Here is a 20,028-nt window from a genome sequence, read left to right as displayed (position 1 = left end):
GAACTCTCTGTTTTTGCTTATCTATCTTGTAAATATTCTGTAAGTCAGTTTCATTTTGTTAACCCAGGTTTGATAACTTTCTATCAAAATTTATTTTTCATGAAAACTATGCTTCAATTAAACTGAGGAAAGAAGTACTTGATGTTCATTATAATCTTTAATCATTTCACATTTTTTATAGGAATGGGCCATGGTAGAGTTGTTCATTGTTTTGTCTTTGAGTCTGCTAATGTTTTCATTTTGTTTTTAACCCTAGCTGATCCGACAGTTAAGGACTTGATCGGAGGCTTCACTGCTCTTCATTATGCAGCCATGCATGGCCGGGCCCGGATTGCACGCCTGATGCTAGAATCTGAATATAGGAGTGACATTATTAATGCCAAAAGCAATGATGGCTGGACTCCCCTCCATGTGGCTGCTCACTATGGTAGGGACTCCTTTGTCCGACTCCTACTGGAGTTCAAGGCTGAGGTTGACCCACTTAGTGATAAAGGCACAACTCCACTTCAGCTCGCCATCATCCGAGAAAGGTCAAGCTGCGTGAAGATTCTCCTGGACCACAATGCCAACATTGACATCCAGAACGGTTTCCTGTTGCGCTACGCTGTGATCAAAAGCAATCACTCTTATTGCCGAATGTTCCTTCAGAGAGGAGCAGACACAAACTTGGGTCGCTTAGAAGACGGACAGACTCCTTTACATTTGTCTGCCCTTAGGGATGATGTGCTTTGTGCACGGATGTTATATAACTATGGAGCAGACACAAACACAAGGAACTATGAAGGACAGACCCCATTGGCTGTTTCCATAAGTATTTCTGGAAGTAGTCGACCATGTTTGGATTTCTTACAAGAAGTCACAAGTATGTAATTTAATTATTACTATTACTGAATTCTTAAAAATTTTTCATCTTCTGGGGGGCTTCAGATAATTTTACAGCTTAAAATGAGCAGACACTAATGATTCCTATCAACCCTGCTTATTAACAAGTTATTAATAATATGACTTATATCTCATTCATCTGAAATAAAAGGAAAGCTCTGATATATCATAAGATTTCATATAAATTCAGTCCTGTTGGGCTGAGAGAAGAACAGATGGGAGGGACAAAGAGGAGAAATTGTCAGATTCTCAAAGACTTCTGTTAGAACAAGGCAGTTCTTACCGGTCATACACGTAGTCATTCAGGCTTTCATGGACTTCTGATTGAAGAATTATGAGAGCCTTGGACTCTAGGTTTCATCGCTGTGGAAGTGTCCTAGAATTTATGCTTTATCGCTAAGCTCTTCCCCCACATTTTTTTGTCGATTTTCTGGCTTCCTGTGATGCGAACCCACTTGAGAGGAATAGCAGTGTTACTGAGTGAGGGAGCCTAGTAATGCAGGTTAAGGATGCCAGGAGTTGTAAGAAAAGACTTGTCATCAGTGGAAAATCTGGTGCCACTGTCCCTGGCCCACCTGGCTTCCACTTCTGACCTATTTGGGTATGGGTACTTCTTACAGCCTGGATATGTGTGACCACCTTGCGTTGTGTTGGACACGTTTGCATTGTTTTTCTGGCAGGGATATTGGTCTGTGTGAATATAGTTACCCTCTCTTGTCCAGCTTCCTCCACAACTAGTCAAGCGTGTGTCTCAGAGCTCAACATCCAACCCAAAGCTGAAGTTTATAAACAAAATGTTTGATTTTGCCCTCCTCTGTACTCTTTAAATGAATTCCCTTTTTCTCACCTGATTTTTCCCCTTTCAGTCATCCATGGAAGGACAAATACACTGTTCTGGGTACTGAGGGATAAGGGGTTTGGATCTTGTGAATAATCTGCTCTCCTGCTTAGAACTGAACATGGGAGGAGAAATCTTATGAACAGATGAAGTGTAATTTGAATTTTGTGTGTTTATGAAAAGGAAGAAATGACATTATTACCACTGTGTGTCTGCAGACCTAAAAAGAAATCACTCAGGATGTAACTTGTGCTGTCCAGTAGGACTGTTTGTGGTGATGGAAATGGTCTCTGAGTGCTGTCCAGTATGGTAGCCATTAGCTCTACCTTCATGTGGCTATTGTATACAAGTTATGTGGTTAATGCTACTCAGGGACTGAATTTTTAATTTAACTGTATTAATTGAAATTTAGCTGACTATGAGTGCTAGCGGCTCCCGTGTTCTACAGCACAGATCTCTCTGCCTTAGGAGTGGAGTTTTGGGCTGACTGGTAGGTGGTCCCTTGGAGAAAGTTTTTGAGGCACATGGCATACTGAGAGATGGGAGATGTTGTCTGTGGTGATTCCTCACCAGCTTACTCTGACTCTTCAGGTTCTGGCCACATTTTACGAAAAGTTTGCCTTGAAATTTCAAGTGCTGGTTCTCTCAGCAAATTTTCTAGCAGTCTTCACTCACAGACTGGGAGAGATGTTGGTATTATGAGAGAGAATATTACTCTTGAACTGAAGGTTAGGATTCTGTCATGGAAAAAGCTTATGAAGTATCTCTTATTCTTTATACATTCTGAATAGTTTTGTTGTTGCTATTGTTTCTGTTTTAACTTCTCACTAGAGACCCATGGTTAAATTAACATGACTGCCTCAGCGCCTTTTGTTAAATATTTTGCTCAGCAGTTAACGGCATCGACTAGAGGTAGGCTGCCAAGCTCAAGCCCTAACTCTGCCACCTGTCATCTGTGACCTTGGGCAGGTTACCTAACTCCTCTGTGCCCCAGTGTCCTCATGTTAGCATTAGGATAATTATATCTACCTTATAAGCTTGTTGTGTGGATTAAATGAGTTAATGTTTATAATCTGCTTAAAACACTGGCACATTTTAAGTACTATATGTGTTTTTTACAATAGAATAATTAAACGACAGTGGATGAACAGCAAAGCCTGGCTGGCTACCAATAGAGTGAATCCCTTAGATTCTTATTCTCCCCCAGCCTCCTGTTTTTCACCTTGGTGGACTTGGTGGTGTAATCAGCATATGGAGACACAAAGAGGGTTGGTAAGGAGCCACCACTTTATCACCAGCCTCAGAGCAGCTGATTTCTAGCACAGAGTACAGCTGGGGAGCAAGACTGTTGAGTTAAAAAAAAAAAAAAAAAAAAGACTTGCAGATAACTCTAAAATTAGAGGTGGATGAAAGAGGGACAGGGCTTGCCTGTTTGTGTTTGAGCTCTCCCACTGCACATGGAGTGGGGCTGTGTACCTAGTAGGTCCTCAGGAAATGTGGGTCAGCTAGTTGACCACACCAGCAGGGTGGATGGTGGCTGAGCATGTGGTATGTTTTTCAGAAGTGAAAGGCCATCAGGCTTATGAAGGCTGCAATATCCTTTATGTTCAGGTGCCTTGGCATAATCCATTCCTTGTTGACTTGCTAGTGGTGTTTCCAGTCAAAAGCAAAGGAAACATTTCTGCTTCACCTGTATATCATTTATTAGATTTTCTTTCCAAGGGAATAATTGTCTGCTAGAAGGACCAACTGTAGCCCATGGTTTTGGGAGCTCTCCACTGAGCTCTCTTGAAAACCAGAGTTGAAAGAAGGTTGCATAGTTCCGGGAGCATCAAGTCAAATCCACAAGCTCCTTCCAGCTTCTGCAGTGCCCATTGAGCACCGAGCTGTTGGCTTCTAATCTGAGAAGTCAGACTGAGGATGGCAGAAATGCCACTTGGTGGTTTTTATTCAGGTCCATTCTACTCTTTGTTGCACCATTATGACCAGAAGCAGTTTATTTAAATTAGAAGAACTCAAGACAGAATTCTAGTACCTAAAAGGTACTGTGATTTTTTTTTTTAGAAAAATTGCCATAAAAACTCCCATGTACACTGCATACAAACAGAGCTGATCAAGTGGTGTAGGTATGGAGTAGTATCTGCTGGTGCCTTGTTGATCACGGGGTGAGGGAGAAGCCATGGAGAGCTGCTGGTACTGTTCACCTGCAGCCAGACTTCCAGAAAAGTCTGTTTTCTAGAAGGCCTGGAATTCACATCGTCTCCTCCAGAAAGGCAGTCAAGTGAAGGCGCAGCTTCTTAAACACAGCTCAGAAGAGCCAAAGATCATACCTGAAGAAGACGGATCACTTTGCCAAAGGGGAGATGTTTACAGCCTGGAGAAGCCAGTTTTTGTCCTTATAGTTCTTTTACTTGAAACAATAAATTAAATAAATGGAACAACAGAGAAAACCAGGAAGATGTGACTGATCACGGGCAGAAATAGCTGTGCAGACAGTGTTTGTAGCAGAAGTTCCAGTAGGGGTACATTTGGGCTGAGGCCCCGGATAAGGAGCTAAATACCTTGCACTGGGGCTGAGACTCAGGCAAGTGAGGTGCCTGGGGCACAAAACTTAAGGAAAACCTCATTCTCAAGGTCATGCAAATGCACAGAGTTAATTCAAATAGGATAATTTGTACATAGCGTTAAACACCATCATAGAGCTGAAGGATCAGGGAAGCTCTGGTGTATGGGAATGGGCTAAAATTATCTATCTAGCTGAAGGTAAAGAGCAGAATGTTGTAGGAACATCTGCCCAATTCAAAAGAGAAAGTAAACATTTATGTACAAGAAAAAGGCAAGCCCAAGAAAATGTTAAACGAAGTATACAATATTAAAATGTTGATAAAGACTGTTTCATCAGTAAAACTTACCCCGAGGACATAGTTAAATGATAACTGAACTCATCCTGAGCAACTGGATTGTAATCTAGTGCTCCTCTTCCCCTGTCTTCTCCCTGTATCGTGATGGAAATTCCCCTACTCACCGTACGGATGAAGGAATTATTCAGAATGTAAAATCCTTTAAGAGAGAAGTAACACAAGAAAACTGAACCTCAGGCATTGACTGGCAAAAACTTTTAAACTTATGGGGTCTAAAGAAAAAAAAAAGAGGGATTTGTGCCTGCATGCCTGGAATTTTGTTCACAGAAGTAGCGAAGAGCTCAGTTTGGAGGGAAGCCCACTTCTGAACATACAGGCACAAATTATGCATGTGGTAGGTATGGACTTTTTTTTTTTTAATTTTCTTTAATTCATGAGAGACAGAGAGGTGCAGAGATATAAACAGAGGGAGAAGCAGGCTCCCTGTGGGGAGCCTGATGCAGGACTCGATCCCAGCACCCCGGATCACTACCTGAGCTGAAGGCAGATGCTTACCACTGAGCCACCCTGGTGCCCCCAGGTACAGACTTCCTTGAGCCAGCCACCTCTGCAGGAAAAGGCCTTGGGTCTGAAAAGATCTGGTACGTGCAGTTTCTTGTGCCCAAGGGTCTGGAAATCAGAGAAAGGTTTTAGAGAACACAGTCATGTCAGAGTAGCAGAGGCAGTAAATGAGATGGCTCCCCGCTGGAAAGTACCACTTGGAAGTAGGCTGCTTCCACATCTGATTGGCCGGGCAATTAGCAGAACAGGTGCCCTGTTGTGCTGTCTGCCTAGGAGAGCCTTCGATTATAAGCTTACCCTTTCTTTTTTTTTTTTTTTTTAATTTTTATTTATTTATGATAGAGAGAGAGAGAGAGAGGCAGAGACACAGGCAGAGGGAGAAGCAGGCTCCATGCACCGGGAGCCCGACGTGGGATTCGATCCCGGGTCTCCAGGATCACACCCTGGGCCAGAGGCAGGCACCAAACCGCTGCGCCACCCAGGGATCCCAAGCTTACCCTTTCTGCACAAGAAGGAAATGTTCAGAAGGCAAAGTGGAATTCAAGACTTGTGCATGCGGCAAGGTCAAAGGCTGTTGGAGGTGTCAGCTAGTCACCCATTTCTCCCTTTGCCAGGGACCCCATGTCTGTACTTACTGTATAGAATCCACCTCTGCAGGGATGCTGTTTCATTAAGGAGCTAGAGGAAAAAAAAAAGGAGCAAGATTTGACTATTACCATTGACGGTTTTTGTTAGTTTTAACAGAGCAATCATAGTTAAATTGCCTGTCTGATAATTCCAACATCTGTGTCATAGCTGAATCTGTTCTGATGCTTGCTTTGTCTCTTCCGATGGTTGTTTTTTCTTGCCTCTCTTAGCGTGTCTTGTAATTTTTTATTGAAGCCAGACATGATGGATCAGGTAATAGGAATGGAGGTAAATAGGCCTTTAAATGTCAGGTTCTCTGTGAACCTGGCTGGGACCTGGGCTATGTGCCATGTCTGCTGTAGCTGTAGGTGCCAGAGGCTTCAGACCCTCCTGCCTCCTCGGTCTTGTCTCCCCTCTTGGCTTTGGCTTCTCTCAGTACTCCTCAGAAGTGTCTGCATCTTGGGGCTCTTTCATCTGAAGACCATGGTCATCCCACTGGGGCCCTGTTGCTGTTGTGGTAGGGTATGGGGGAGGCCAGCAGCCTATAAACTTCAGATGAATTCTCAGTCTCACAGTGGGCCTGTGTGTCCCTGGGCTGTGGCCTTTGTAAGTGTTTCTTAGTTTACCCACTCGTCTGCCCTTCCTGATTTTTCCTCCCGACCCATATACCTTGATAGGACAGGAAGACTATGGGGAATGGGGTCAGAGAACTGTTCTTTGTCCAGGTGGGATAAGACTCTGGTAAAGTCTTTCCATTAGAGAACAGGCCTTTGTTATGAAGAAAGTTCTGGGCCTAGGTCACATGGTTATTCTTACCTTCCTCCCTTGCCAGAGCCACGTGGGGTTTTTATTAGCTGTTCACTGTGACAGCCTGGTGAGGTTCCTCAGATAAAACTGAGAGAATGTGGGGACCTCCTAAGACACTGGCCCCCACTGTCAGGCCAGTCCACAGACAGCCTCAGGTAATTCGTCAAAATTACCATTTAAGTGTTCCTACCAGTTTGTGACTCTAGCAGCTTCTGCTCCAGGTATGCAGAACTCAGCAGTGACTCTCTGGATCTGTTTCTCTCTCTTGACTTTGTGGTGGTTTGACCTGTGACATCTGTTCCACGGGTGGGCTAGTTAGTCTAGGAGAAGTCATTGATTTTGGGTTTGTTCAGCTTTTTTTTTTTTTCCTGCCGGGGCAGGGGTAATGACTTCCAAACTCCTTACGTGTTCAGGAGCTAAAGCTGGAAGTCTGTTGACTGGTTTTATTGTTTTTACATAAAAAGTGAAAAATATCCTATTCCTGGTCATTTGGACTGAGTAGTATTCCACCGCCCCAGAATTCAGAGGCATAGCTCTCCCATATATCATCCTCAAGATGTGTCAGTTCTGCCTGTGTCAAAGATGCTATTAAATTAGCTCTGTGTAGTGGTGGAGAGAGCAGCTAATGGGCTCTTGACCCCATGTCTGACTTGCCTAAAAACCTTGGGCAAGCCACTTAGCCTCCCAGCTCCGCTCCTCTGAAACATGGGGGAATTAGACTGCAGTCCCTGGGGTCTCTCCACTTTTTAAAATTCTTGCCAGTAACCACTGTTAAATGGGATGATTTCCTGCTGCTTGTGATTTTATTTTATGATTTATGTAGGACAGTGGTTTTCTTGGGGGGTTCCTCAAGACCGTTTTAGGTACCCATGAGGTCAAAACTGATTTCATAGCAACGCTGAGATGTTATTCGCCTCTTTCATTCCACTGTCATTTGACTGATGGTGTAAGAGCAATGGTGGGTCATACTGCCAGCTCCTCAGTGTTAATCGAGGCAGTGGCCCCAAAAGGTCCAAGTAGTCCTTATGTTCTTCACCACCAGGCAATCTCTAAAGAAGATTCCAGTTCCATTTAGGGATGTCTTTACAAAGCAGTAAAATTAATCCCATTAAATCTGATCCCTCTGAGTACGTTACGTGCCTTTTTAATACTCTGTGAAATGGCAATGTATTCTTATTGCATACCAAAGTGCTGTGATTGAATCGAGAAGAAGCACCTCTTCTGTTTGAGCTGAACCAGCAGCTTTTTTTGTGGAACACCCATTTTTACCTGGAAGATTGACTGACAGCCAAACGATAGCTGTTTAGTCTGGGAGATTTGACAGACTTTTCTTGTCATGTTAAGAGAAACAATTGAGAGCACCTGGGTGGCTTAGCAATTGGGCACCAGCCTTCAGCTCAGGTCCTGAACCTGGGATCAAATCCCACATCAGGCTCCCCACAGGGAGCCTGCTTCTCCCTCTGCCTGTGTCTCTGCCTTTCTCTCTGTGTCTCTCATGATAAATAAAATCTTTTAAAAAAAAAAGAGGGAGAGAGAGAGAGAAACAATTGACAATATTTACGACGAGTCATAGAAGTTGAGCTTTCAGGTGAAATTTAGAATTTTGAAAAGCTTATACTTCCTACTATGACATCGACAGTTTCTCAGTATGCAAAGACTTTTTTGAGATCAGTGGCAATACTAACAAAAGGGATTTAAAAAATATTTTCTAATGAAATGGGTCAACATTTGGAAGATCTCCATAACCTGGTGATCCAATGTTTTCCAAAGGACTAATGCATAATGTGACAAAAAAAAAAAAAAAAAAAAAATGCCTGAGTTAAAAATATCCTTTCAAAGAGCAAAGTAGAGCAACAGATTTTATTTTTTTATTCTTTTTAAGATTACTTATTTATTTATTCATGAGAGAGAGAGAGAGAGAGAGAGAAAGGCAGAGACATAGGCAGAGGCAGAGGGAGAAGCAGGCTCCATGCAGGGAGCCTGATGTGGGACTTGAACCCGGGTCTCCAGGATCACGCCCTGGGCTAAAGGCAGGCATTAAACCACTGAGCCACCCAGACATCCCTAGAGCAACAGATTTTAATGTGAAAGAATACAAAAGTTTTTGACTTGGTTTCAGATTTCATATTTCAACTAACCTTTAAAAAAATACCACTTGCCGAGTTTTGGTGAAGCATCAAAGAAGGTAGCAATCATCTATAAAAAATGATGAAAATATTCCTTCCTTTTCCAACTATGTGAATGAGGCTGGATTTTCTTCAGGTACTTCAATTAAGACAGCATATTAGAACAGAATGCAGGAGCAGATCTGTGAATCCAGCTATCTTGTAATGAAGCCAGACCTTAGGAGATAATTGCACACATGTAAAACAATGTATCACTCTTCTGGTGAAACCTTTTTTGTTTTATAAAACAGCTGCTTTTTTCCTATAAAAACTTACTTCAACTGATAATGAATTTATATTACTATTATTTTTAGATTATTTTTAAAGGATTTTATTTTTTAGTAATCTCTACACCCAGCGTGGGTCTTGAGCTCACAACCCCAACATCAAGAGTCACATGCTCTGCTACTAAGCCAACCAGGCACCCCATATTACAGTTATTTTTAAATGAATCAACTAATGTGTTTTAAATTTCTCAATCTTCATTTCTAAGTGTGGCAAATACAGATAGAGCCCACATAAACAAAAATTCTAGGAGGTCCGCTGATTTTAAGAATGCGAAGAGGTTATAAAACAAAGAAATTGAGACCCTAGTAATGTACAACTTCTACATTCTAATTCTCAAGGACACCTTGTTAGCCTCCTGTTTTCACGTTTGGTGAATTTCTAATATATTTCTGTTTGCAGTTACAGTCTGTATAAAATGAACTGCTTTAAATTACTAATTGCCCTCTGCCAGCCTATTTTCAACTTAGGATCTATAGAGATAATGATTCCTGAAGTATGTCTATAAAATTGTGGTTCTATCAGCTGCTGTGAGGATAAACAGATTTGTTGTTATTCAAATTAGTTTGGAAAACTAGTACCCTGGATTTTAGATCCCAGTTTCAGAGAGTAGCATATCCAAGGTGCCAAGAATTTCTTGAGTAAGTTAACCATTAATTCTTGTTCGCTAAACAGCTGACTTTTATTTCTGTGGCAAGCTCTGCTATAGATTATTCTTAAGGCAGAGAATATGCAATTTGGGTTTGTTTACTATCCGAGAGGAGGCCGAGTCATGCAGCGATCTGTGTTTCTAGTAGATGCTGTTTACAGACTTGAAGCAGCCACTCAGTATGCATCAGTGTGTAAAAGGTTGGACTGGGTTGTATTTTGATTTGTATATTTGCAGAAATTAAATGGCTCATATTTCTAAGAGAAAAAGATTAGGTAGATGGGAATTGAATTCAGTAAACTGGGGGAGACTTAATCTGTCAAGTACTTAAGCTTGTTGCTTTCTAGAACAGCATCACAGGTATTTAAAAATATTGTATAAACATTGCTAAAAATATTGTTGTGTAAACTGCGGTAACCTGAAATGTGTTTTTATTTATATTGTCGACACTGTTTCACTCAGCAGGAGGAGTTAAACTTCAAAAACCATTTCAAACTCTAAAAAGTAAGAATAGAAGTCATGACTTTTTTTTTTTTTTTTTAAGGAGGTAAAATTTAGGCTGTGGCTTTCTCAGCTAAACCTAGTACAATGACAGGCATGTGAGCAGATTATCACATGAAACACCACCTGTGCATCAGGTTCCCCTCATTCCCTCAAATGCTTCTTTAATCAATTTGATTTTTTAATTTATTTTTTTAGGTAGGATGATATCAAAACAGTGTTATTATCTAGAGTAACTCTAGAGAAATAATTTGTGCATCTTACAGTGATTTTGATTATTGATTTTTTTTTCTTTTTCTGATCAGTGGGGGATTTGCCAGACATCTACATTGTTGTCGTAATAGGCCTTTGGGTCCCAATTACTAAAATCACTTTTAGAAATAAATAAATAGTACGTCGTTTTAAGTCACATTATACTACATTTTAAGGTTCTTTGATCTAGAAAGCTTTACCTTATTCTGCACTTTTTTCATGATATTTATATTGCTTTCTGTTTTTAATATAGGCTTCTAGAGATTTGTTAGGAACCAGTATATGGTTCTGTTTAGTTTGAGTGCAAATGAAGAGTATAGGTCAAAGCTCATTAGCCTGTGGAAACAAATGTAACCAATGGACAAATATCAAGGTTGATACTGCATATATTTGGATTCTAAGAGTTAAATTATTTTACAATGCCATGATATTTCTTTTTAAGATGAGCTAGAAACTGCCATTGTCCTATAAAGATTTGTCGAACACTTTTCTTACTGAGTCTCTGTGAAGGAAATTCAGAGACAAAAGCAAAGGAATAAAATGTGTTTATGGTAGGATTTTAAAATGGGAAGCTGAAATAAAACACAGAGGTATTGGGAGACCATTCCAGATGCTGACCTGCAATGGGGAGGTACTTGAACAAGTTGGATTGTATACAGCTTTCAAAGGAGGCTATACCTTTCTTTGTATCTCTTTACACCCTCTCCTCTACTTGCAGCTTCTTTCCCCTCTCCCCCAAAGAAGACAAGTTTGTTTTGCTTTCATTTTTTCTCTGGTTATACAGAAATGTTTTGCTTCTCTACCTTTGCAAATATCTTACCTAAATAAATAAATTTAGCCTATCATGAATGTGATAATGGTGGTAGTAAAAGGAGGTGGTTTAAGATATTTAATTTTCTAAATTATGCTGCTGCCCTGGTTTTGTAATTTATCCTAGACCAGACCCTTCAAAAGCTGATTTCCTATTTTATACCAGCCCAATTATTACTAATGATGGGCTGCTTTTACCAAATGGAGAGACTAATAGCCTTTTGAACTATTATGCAATCCCATTGTAGTTTGTTAGTATGAATACCTTGTAGTGTTTCTGCATCCCCCAAAATGTTTATGATGCCTGAAATTATACTCTCGTGTGAGATATCCCCCCAGGTCTCTCCTATAACAATCCCTTGGACAAGGTGGTTGTTATTTAACAGTGTAGGAGTAATTTTCTGTGACACCTAGTAAATGTTGTGCACGTGTGTGTTGTTTTTGGTTTCATTCTCTTTATTTTCTTCCTCTGCCGCCTTTTTCTCTGCCTCCTCCTCTCCCCTCACCCCTTTAATCCTTGGGACATAGTAGGCGCTCAGTAAGACTTTGAGTGATGTGTTGACTAGAAGGTAGGTACTTCTTTGTCAATCATAATCTTCTGTTCCTAAAAGGATATTCCTAGGGGGGAAAAAAAAACCGGAAAAAAAACCAAAAACTTTTTAGTCAGTCTTAGAAATAGTAGTGGTGACAATGAATAGTCCTTCTCGCTTGTTCCTATTTAAGCCTATTTACTCAGTGTTTTGATGTGACAACATGAGTTCATATCTGTATTTGTGGTACAGTAGCACAAGGACATCTCTCACCTCATCACCACACAGATTTTTATACAGTTTAAGTTCTTACATCTCTGCCTGCCCAAAGTCGTGCAGTGATTTCCAGAGTGTCATTTCCATCAGTTTGCCTGGGACAGTTTCCCTGTAACAGATTACCAGTTGCTCCTTTACTATTAAGCTGCCAGCTAGTTGTCTTTCTCTCTTAACACCAGGAAGGTGGAGACTTCAACTTCCAAGAAGCACCCTATACTTTTCCTGGGAAGGAGAAGCAAATGTTATCCTTAAAATATTTAAAAATCACTATGTTAACATTTATTTACAAACACTTATATAGCCCTTACTATGTACCTGGTGTTGTACCATAAGCACTGTAACAAAATTAACTTTTTTGATGCTTTTAAGGGCTATGATATAGGTGTTATTATCCTTGGTTCACGGATGAGTATTCTGAGGCAGTAGGTTAAGTAGCTTGCCTAAGATCACACAGACTGTAAGTGGTGGAAGCCAAGAATCAAACCCAAGCTGTCTTGCTCCAGAGTTGATGCTTTTAACCACAAAGATATGCCTCTCCCATTAAAGGTCTTTCTGCAGACAGGGATTATAGATGGTCAAGAAATCTTTAAAAGATCAGAGTCTCCCAAAATAGCAAAAGATTGCCACAACACATCACTTAAGGAGAAGAAAAATCGGTAGCAAATCATTAAAACCCTCTGATGTTTAGACATAGAAAGTACATCTCTCCCTGGGAAAGGCCCCTATAGCGGTAGCTTCTGAGGATGATAGGATTTCTGTGGCTACATCCCTTGGATTACAGGTGCTAGTTTATCTTTGCCTTCTTGCATTTTATCATAGACCAGGAGGAAAGCCAGTTACCTCTCCAATAGTCTGCCTGCAGAATCTTCTTAACTAGACCATTAGGATATCTTTACTACCTTTCCATGTTACAGCAGGGGACAGTGTTGCCAAACTTGCTGCCACTAATAAAAGGCTCCTCTTTCCTCCAGTTTCTAGTAACTTTTTTGTTTTGTTTTTTGGTTTCTAGTAACATTTTAAAACTTTCTTTTAAGCCGGGACAAGACTCCTCACAGCCCCTCCCCACCACATGGTCCCAGTGATAAAGCCACATATTTTAGTTTTTTTTTTTTTTTAATGGCAACACTCTACTTCCGAGTCCCAGAATCTGTTATCTAATTCTGCAGATTTTAGTGGCTTAACACAGTAAGAGTGGATTATTTTGCTTCTCTGCTCCATGCAGTGTCATCTGGAATTACTTGACTGGGTTCTCTCCACTTTCAAAGTGGCGTACTCTGAAGGTTGGCAGTTTGGTGCTGGTGGTTGGGATCTCAGCCAGGGCTGCTGGGCAGTGACCTCAGTTCCTTCTTCTAGATTGCTCAGACCTCTTCATGGCATGGTGGTAGCTGTGCTCACAGAGTGAATGTCCCAAGAGCTGGATGAAAGTGTGTCCCCTTCTATGACTTAGTCGTAACAGTCACATAGCATACTCTTCAACCATAGTAATAACCGCACTCAATTTCAAGGAAAGGGAACTTTGGCTCCATCTCTTGAACGTGGGAGTATAGGTCACACTGTAAAAAAGAGCATGAGGCATAGATGATGTTGTGGTTATTTTTGGAGAACACAGTCTGGCACAAAATAGGACTATCAGAAGATCCCTCTTACGTAACCCTTTGCCTAGATCCCTTCTTCTTTCCCCTTAGCTAAGCAAATTCCAGTAATACAGGTTTTCTACATCGTTGGACGATATGGTTCCATTTAAGTATGTATGTATACTTCTACACATCAACTTTATCCTCACCTGTTTTTTGCCTGAATATGTTGTGCTTCTTCTTTTTATTAATATTACATTTGAAAAGAACCTGCCATCTATTAGGAAAATCAGATTCTTTACTTTGAAAAAAAGAAGGTTCATATTTAATTCATATTCTGGTTTGCATTTGCAATCAAATACTGTAAGCATTTATCAAAAAATGACCATGATAATTTATTCCCTTCCTAATGGTAGCCCATGAAGGGTGGTGAAAAATAATTCAAAACAGGTTAGAAAATGATTTGTTGTTGACATGGGTGGGTTTTGCCGTGAGTTGACTGGTTTGTCCCTTACGAACAAGCCTGGTAAGTATTCATACATTCATCTAGTTTTTACTGAGTATTATTTCAGGCAGTGGGCTATATTGGCAGCCAGATGTGGTCTTGCCCTCATGGAACATGTTAGTGAAGAAGGTGAGCATTAATAGATAATCATCAAATAAATGTAAAAGTGCAGTCTTATTAAGTGCTGGAACTCTGGAGTATCTGATGGGGAACCTGACTTTGTCACCCTTAAGGAAGTGCCTTTTAGCAGACATCTGGAAAATGGAGAAGACACATCTTGGCGAGAGACACATGAGTGTGTGTGTATCACAGCCTCATACAGATTGGTGTGCAGATACCCGTAGCTGCACATGCTCCAGGTTTACAGGCATTTCTAGGAAAGCAGTAGCTCCTACAATTCTGTTAAAAGAAAACCATGTGTTAAGTAACTCTTAGAAAGCACATGTTCACACAGGCCTTATAAGAGATTTAAGGAGCCTTTTTCATTTATGAAGAATTACTTAATTTTGAATAATGATGATTACTATAAACAAGGACAGTTCAAGTAAAGGGTGAAGCACTAATTTTGGCAGTGGTTCACCATGTATGGCTTAGGGACTCCTTTCACCTCTCTGAGGTCAAAATGATTTTCATAATACAGAGACATTATCTGCCTTTTTCATGTTCTTCTTTCGTGAGTGTAAGTGGACTTGTCCAGAGACACGATGATTTTATTACAGCAGATTGAATGTAGAAGCATGTATGAGAACTCAGTTGTCATCTGTTAAAACATCCTTTTTAAGAATTTTGCAAAAATGTGAAAGAACATCATTCTTCTTACTATTTTTTAAGATACTGTTGTTTTTATACCAGTGTTATCAATGGCCATGTGTAATGGGCTTATTTTTATTTTTTAAATGAATAAGTATTTCTAAAATTTGCTTTAACTTCTAATATGGTAATTATTGATAGTTATAACCCACAAAATTGGAAATTCTTTTGGGTCTGTGATAAATTTTTAAAATGCAAAGAGGATTTGAGACCAAGAAGTTTGAGATCGCTGAAGTATGGCATTCTACTTGACTTTGAGCATGTTACTTAATCTCTCTGAGACACAAGGAGTCTGTAAAATGGGGACGATGATCAAAGTACTTCCCTCATAAAAGGATGAAACGAGTTAGTGTATGTGGAGAGCTTAAGGATACATGGCACAGAGTAAGCATTCAACATGTCAGCTTTTGCCGTTCGTTAGCATTTAATCTGAAAGGAGAATTTATGTGAGTCCAGATATGACTGAGGCACTGTTGCTTAGAATTCTTGCCTGTGTTTGGGGTCATTTAAGTCGTTTTGGTAAAATACAGTCTTCAAAAGTGAAAAAACTGATTTTTTGTAATTTTTCTTTTGAGTTAAGTTACAGCAGTGGTTTTTATTCGCACATGCTGAGGGATGCGAGATTTGAAGAGACATAGATTCAGAATAGCTTGGGGTGCTTTTTCTACCTCCCCCGCCCCAGTCTCATGCCCAAAGCCAAGAGTCTCCTATGTCCAGAATCATGGCAACCAGGTGGCAGATGTCACTTGGGAAAGTTCCCTGCAGATAATGCTATATGTCTAGGCTCCAGTGTCCTAGACAGTGAGCTGAAAGGAGAGGCCCCATTAGACAGCATCTCATTTGGTCCCCCCACTTTTCAGATGGAGAAACTTTGGCCCAGAGGGATGATTTGCTTACCTAGGTTCACTCAACATATTAGAGGCATCCCAGGATGAAAACCGCCATTCTCTTTTGTAATAAAAAGAATACCAGGCTTTGACTCAGAAGAACTGGTTTTAGTCTCTGTCTAAAAAGCTTTAAATTGGTCACCTGACATTGAGCAATTTGCTCAAATCCCTAATCCTTTGAGTCCTTATTTGTAACATGGAGTTAAAAATATCCATCACCCCAGGGTTGTGAAAAGCATCTGATGAGACCTCACGTGAAGTCTCCCCAAGTCCTCTCAGTGAAAATCTGTCTGGTCCTTTGCATGGGAAGTCCACATGCATGGGAAGCGACATGTCCCGGTGAAGCAAACTGTTCTTTTCAGAACCCAAAAACCTGCCTTAAATACTGTGCTGTGTAGCTTTGTAACAGTTTCTTTTTTCTGTCTTTTTAGGACAGCCCAGAAACTTGCAGGACCTGTGCCGAATTAAAATTCGACAGTGTATAGGCCTTCAAAACCTAAAGCTACTTGATGAACTACCAATTGCCAAGGTCATGAAAGACTACTTAAAACACAAATTTGATGATATCTGATGTACACAGAACTGTGAGCAAGATTAGGAGTTATATTCCAGATACTTAAAAGGCTTTTTGCCTTGCACAAAGTATATCCTATGCAATTTCTGATTTGCTGTGAAGTCAGAAAGCAGGTATACACTTTTAGGTTTTTCGTTTGTTTGTTTGGTTGGTTGGTTTTCATGGTAGGGGAGGGACTTTTTTATATATATAAACACACACACACCACATGCTTGAAGGTCTTAATTTGGTTTCTTGGTCCAGGTTTAAGAGGTCCAAGCTTTCTATACAATATTGAATTTACAAAAATTGTTTTTCCAAAATGACACAAGCAGGGCTGGAGTGGAGAATTTACCCTTTCCAAATTTATGGGTTCATGGGCGTGCACGACATTATAAACCAGCAGAGCACTTGTTAAGGTTTGAAGGCACAGTTTCACCCAGGGGGGTCCTGGGTTCTACTGGAAAATGCCCTAAGAGATTTTTAAAGTAACTCTGTCACCTCATTCATTTTTAATGAGTACAAATTGGCTGTTTCAGACCGTTCCTTTCCTAATTAATGTAGCTCTCGGATGACATAAATCCAGTACCTCTGCTTTCCTGTTGGTGTGCTCTTGTTTTTAACTTATTTTTTTAACAACTGTAGTACACTACCAGAGACATCGGGTCTCAACTTCTGTCTCTCGTTGAATCGTGCTTTTAAAATAATTAATGGGAAAGAAAATAACTTTATAAAGCCAGTGTATTCTGTTTTTAAAACAGTGCCTCCCGTGCAATACTCTTTCTGGTGTATTTTATCCATTATTTCACTCAGTGTTTCTCATTCCACAGCCGGCTTTGACATGCCCATGAGAATAGGAACCGCCACTTTCATTTTACTTGCAGGACCAGAGTATGTCAATTGCAGTTTTCATTGTAAGCTTTGTCTTTTACTTCACTTTAAGCAGAAGATTTCATATCCTGGTGGTAGAGTCGTCCCTAAAAATAGCCCAAAATATTGTTAAACCGTTTGGCTTTACTGGTTAAATAATTTGGGGTGGTTTAAGGTGGTTTTTTTCCCCCCTTTTCTTCCCAGTTTAAATTTTTTTTTTCTAAAGGGTACAATTTCTAATAGGTACACACTTGTAAGTCTGGTTAATTCCTGATATGCTAATTCAACATTTCCTATCTGTTTTAAAGTTATGCACAGTGAAGCTCTTCGGGATGGTTATTTTATTTTCTGGGTTGATTTGGCATATGTTTGCAGTGTAAACACAGTTATGATAAAGTGTCAGAAACAATAAGAAAGGTTCCAGAGACATTGGGGACCTGTGCTGATACCCTTGGAAATGTGTTCTGTGCTTTATCTGTCGTCATCTTAGTTTCAGAAGAACCTTTTCAAATATCCCAGTATTGTTCTTAGTGCTTTGGGCAATTTCAAAATATTTACACACTAGTAATAAATTTGTTATCAGAAGTTTACAAGATAAAGGGCTTCTCTTGTCTGAATTTTTAGTTTTGAGTCACAAGTATAAAACTATTTCACCTGGAAAGTATAAACTAAGAATTAAGAGTCTACTCTGGCTTTACCTTTTTTAAAGAGCCAGCAGTAAATATTTTCTCAAGCACAAAGTCTGTTCTCTTGGATTCAGAGTAGCTTTGGCATTGGTGTATATGATCTGCTTGTGCCTGGGCAGCACACAGGTTCCTGAAGAACATGCAGCTTCAGAAAAAGAATGACTTGGGGGGAATCGCTGATGGGGTACATTGACTGTTTTTGTAGGGAGCCAACAAGAGTGTGGCCAGTTTTGTTACCATTCCAAAACTAACTGAACCCCTGATGGATATGGATAGAAATGGGTGGTCTCCATCTCCAGAAAGTTATCTTCTGAGAGAGATTGCCTTGTGCAGCTGAGCTGTGTTCCCATTCTTTCAACCAGCACCCAAGTCAGAATTGAGACATACCTGCAGTGTCGGGAACATGGCATGGCCAGAAATGAATTGAGTGTTACTTCCCCCTCAAACCCTAGTCCCAGGGAGACAAGGAGCTGGGGAGGGCGCCCGGGACCCTGCACTCTGAGCAGTGATAGTAATGTTACCTTCACACAGGGCTTATTTCCCCAAACGTGTATTAATTTATTCAGGTAGATGAAAATGATTTTCTTTCCCCAACCATTCAGAGGTCTTCAAACCATGTTAGCCACTGAGTTTGAGTCAGGGAATTCCAAGTAAAAAGATCAGATTAAGGTAAATTCTTCATTCTGCATTGCTGCTGCGACTTCGGGGAAAAAAAAATTATGAGAGCTCTTCCTGGAATTGAAATTTCTATTTAATGAAGAAGTGTATAATTCCATTATTTATTGTTTGAGGTTTGATTTACCTGGAAACTTAAAAAGAATCTTTTATTTTTATTAGTAAAATCCCAATCACATATCCTCTTTAACCATAACTAAAATTTTAGTCTCAAAGGTGGTAACCGGTAGAAGAATACGGGGATGGACATGCAGGTCCACATTTGAATTTAATTGGCATTCACTGGTCACGGAATGAGTGGAGAGAGCAAGTATTTTCAGAAGATTGACCGATTGTTTTTTCCAGAATCTTCACTGAAATGTTCCAAACATTACTAGATTTGTCATGGGCCCTTCTATGTTCTTTTTGAAATTTATTGTTTAAGCCTATTACTAAACCTTTATAAAAATATATTTGGCAATTACACCAAAGAAACCAGCTCATAAAAGATTATGATCATTAATGAACTGCAAACCTCATCTTTTGAAAACAGAAGATTTTTTTGTGTGTAAATATTTGTGTTTATAAATGTACAGCAGAGTTAAGAGTGTTTTTTTAGATTATTTAATTCCCATATTTCTAAACTATTTACTACAGAATAATCCACGCTTGTTAGTTTGGAGGACTTGACTGTTTTGTTTTTTTTTAATTCATTATCCGTCATGCTTGGAACAGCATTTCCGCTAGAGAATTCAGTGTTCTGGCAGTAGCAAGAGTACACATCTGGAGCATGAGGAGTCTAGAGTGATTTGTCAGATGCACACCCTAAGAGACAAGAATGTATAGTTTCATTACCAGAGTGGACCATACACAAATGGAGATTCTAACTTTTCCTGCAGAATTGCCATTAGCCCAGAATGTGATTGGGATGAGGCCCTTTGCCCACAAATTTAGCTTTCATGTAACTCCTAGTGTGTTATATCATAATGTATTTTGTTCTTCCTTTGTAATGTAAGTTTTGCTTTGGGTCAATTTGAATTAAAAAAAAAAACTTAAATCTGGTTTAAAACCTATTGTGTTTTATTTCTAGTTTGCCTTAGGTTTTTAATATTTCAGGCTGTTCAGTGAAAAAAAGCGAAGCTCTATCTTTCATTCGTCGGCATTTTAGATCATTTGGGGATTTGTTGAGAGTATGATACAGAAAGCAGCACCATCTTGGATCAGATAAGGCAGGTCTTGCCCCCTCCCCGATTCATGGTTGTCGCTGCATTCCGCAGATACCACAACAAAAGACTATGGCATCCTCATCTCTAGTGTGTTGAGTGAGCACTGAGCGTTTTGGAGCTGATCGCAGCTCTGCCTCATGCCCACCACACCTTGGCCAAGCTCAGAGTTTGGGCTGCTATGTTTCTAAGCACAGAACAGTAGAGCGATGAATTGGAGGT

The 20,028-nt window shown here is 40.1% G+C and overlaps 1 protein-coding gene across 1 annotated transcript in view; it reads left to right on the top strand.

Annotated features, from left to right (window-relative positions):
• The window catches only part of ASB7 (ankyrin repeat and SOCS box containing 7), a 49,828-nt gene extending 30,184 nt beyond the window's left edge, over nucleotides 1-19,644 (top strand). Inside the window, exons 5-6 of the mRNA XM_038532661.1 lie at nucleotides 257-862; nucleotides 16,252-19,644. Coding sequence (XP_038388589.1) covers nucleotides 257-862; nucleotides 16,252-16,391 — 746 coding nt within the window. The 3' untranslated portion in view covers nucleotides 16,392-19,644. The remainder of the gene's footprint in view (nucleotides 1-256; nucleotides 863-16,251) is intronic.
• The last annotated feature ends 384 nt before the right edge of the window (nucleotides 19,645-20,028 follow it).

The sequence above is a fragment of the Canis lupus genome, chromosome 3, assembly GCF_011100685.1.
Source record: "Canis lupus familiaris isolate Mischka breed German Shepherd chromosome 3, alternate assembly UU_Cfam_GSD_1.0, whole genome shotgun sequence".
NCBI classification, from domain to species: domain Eukaryota; kingdom Metazoa; phylum Chordata; class Mammalia; order Carnivora; family Canidae; genus Canis; species Canis lupus.
This window is presented reverse-complemented; position numbering and strand designations above follow the sequence as displayed.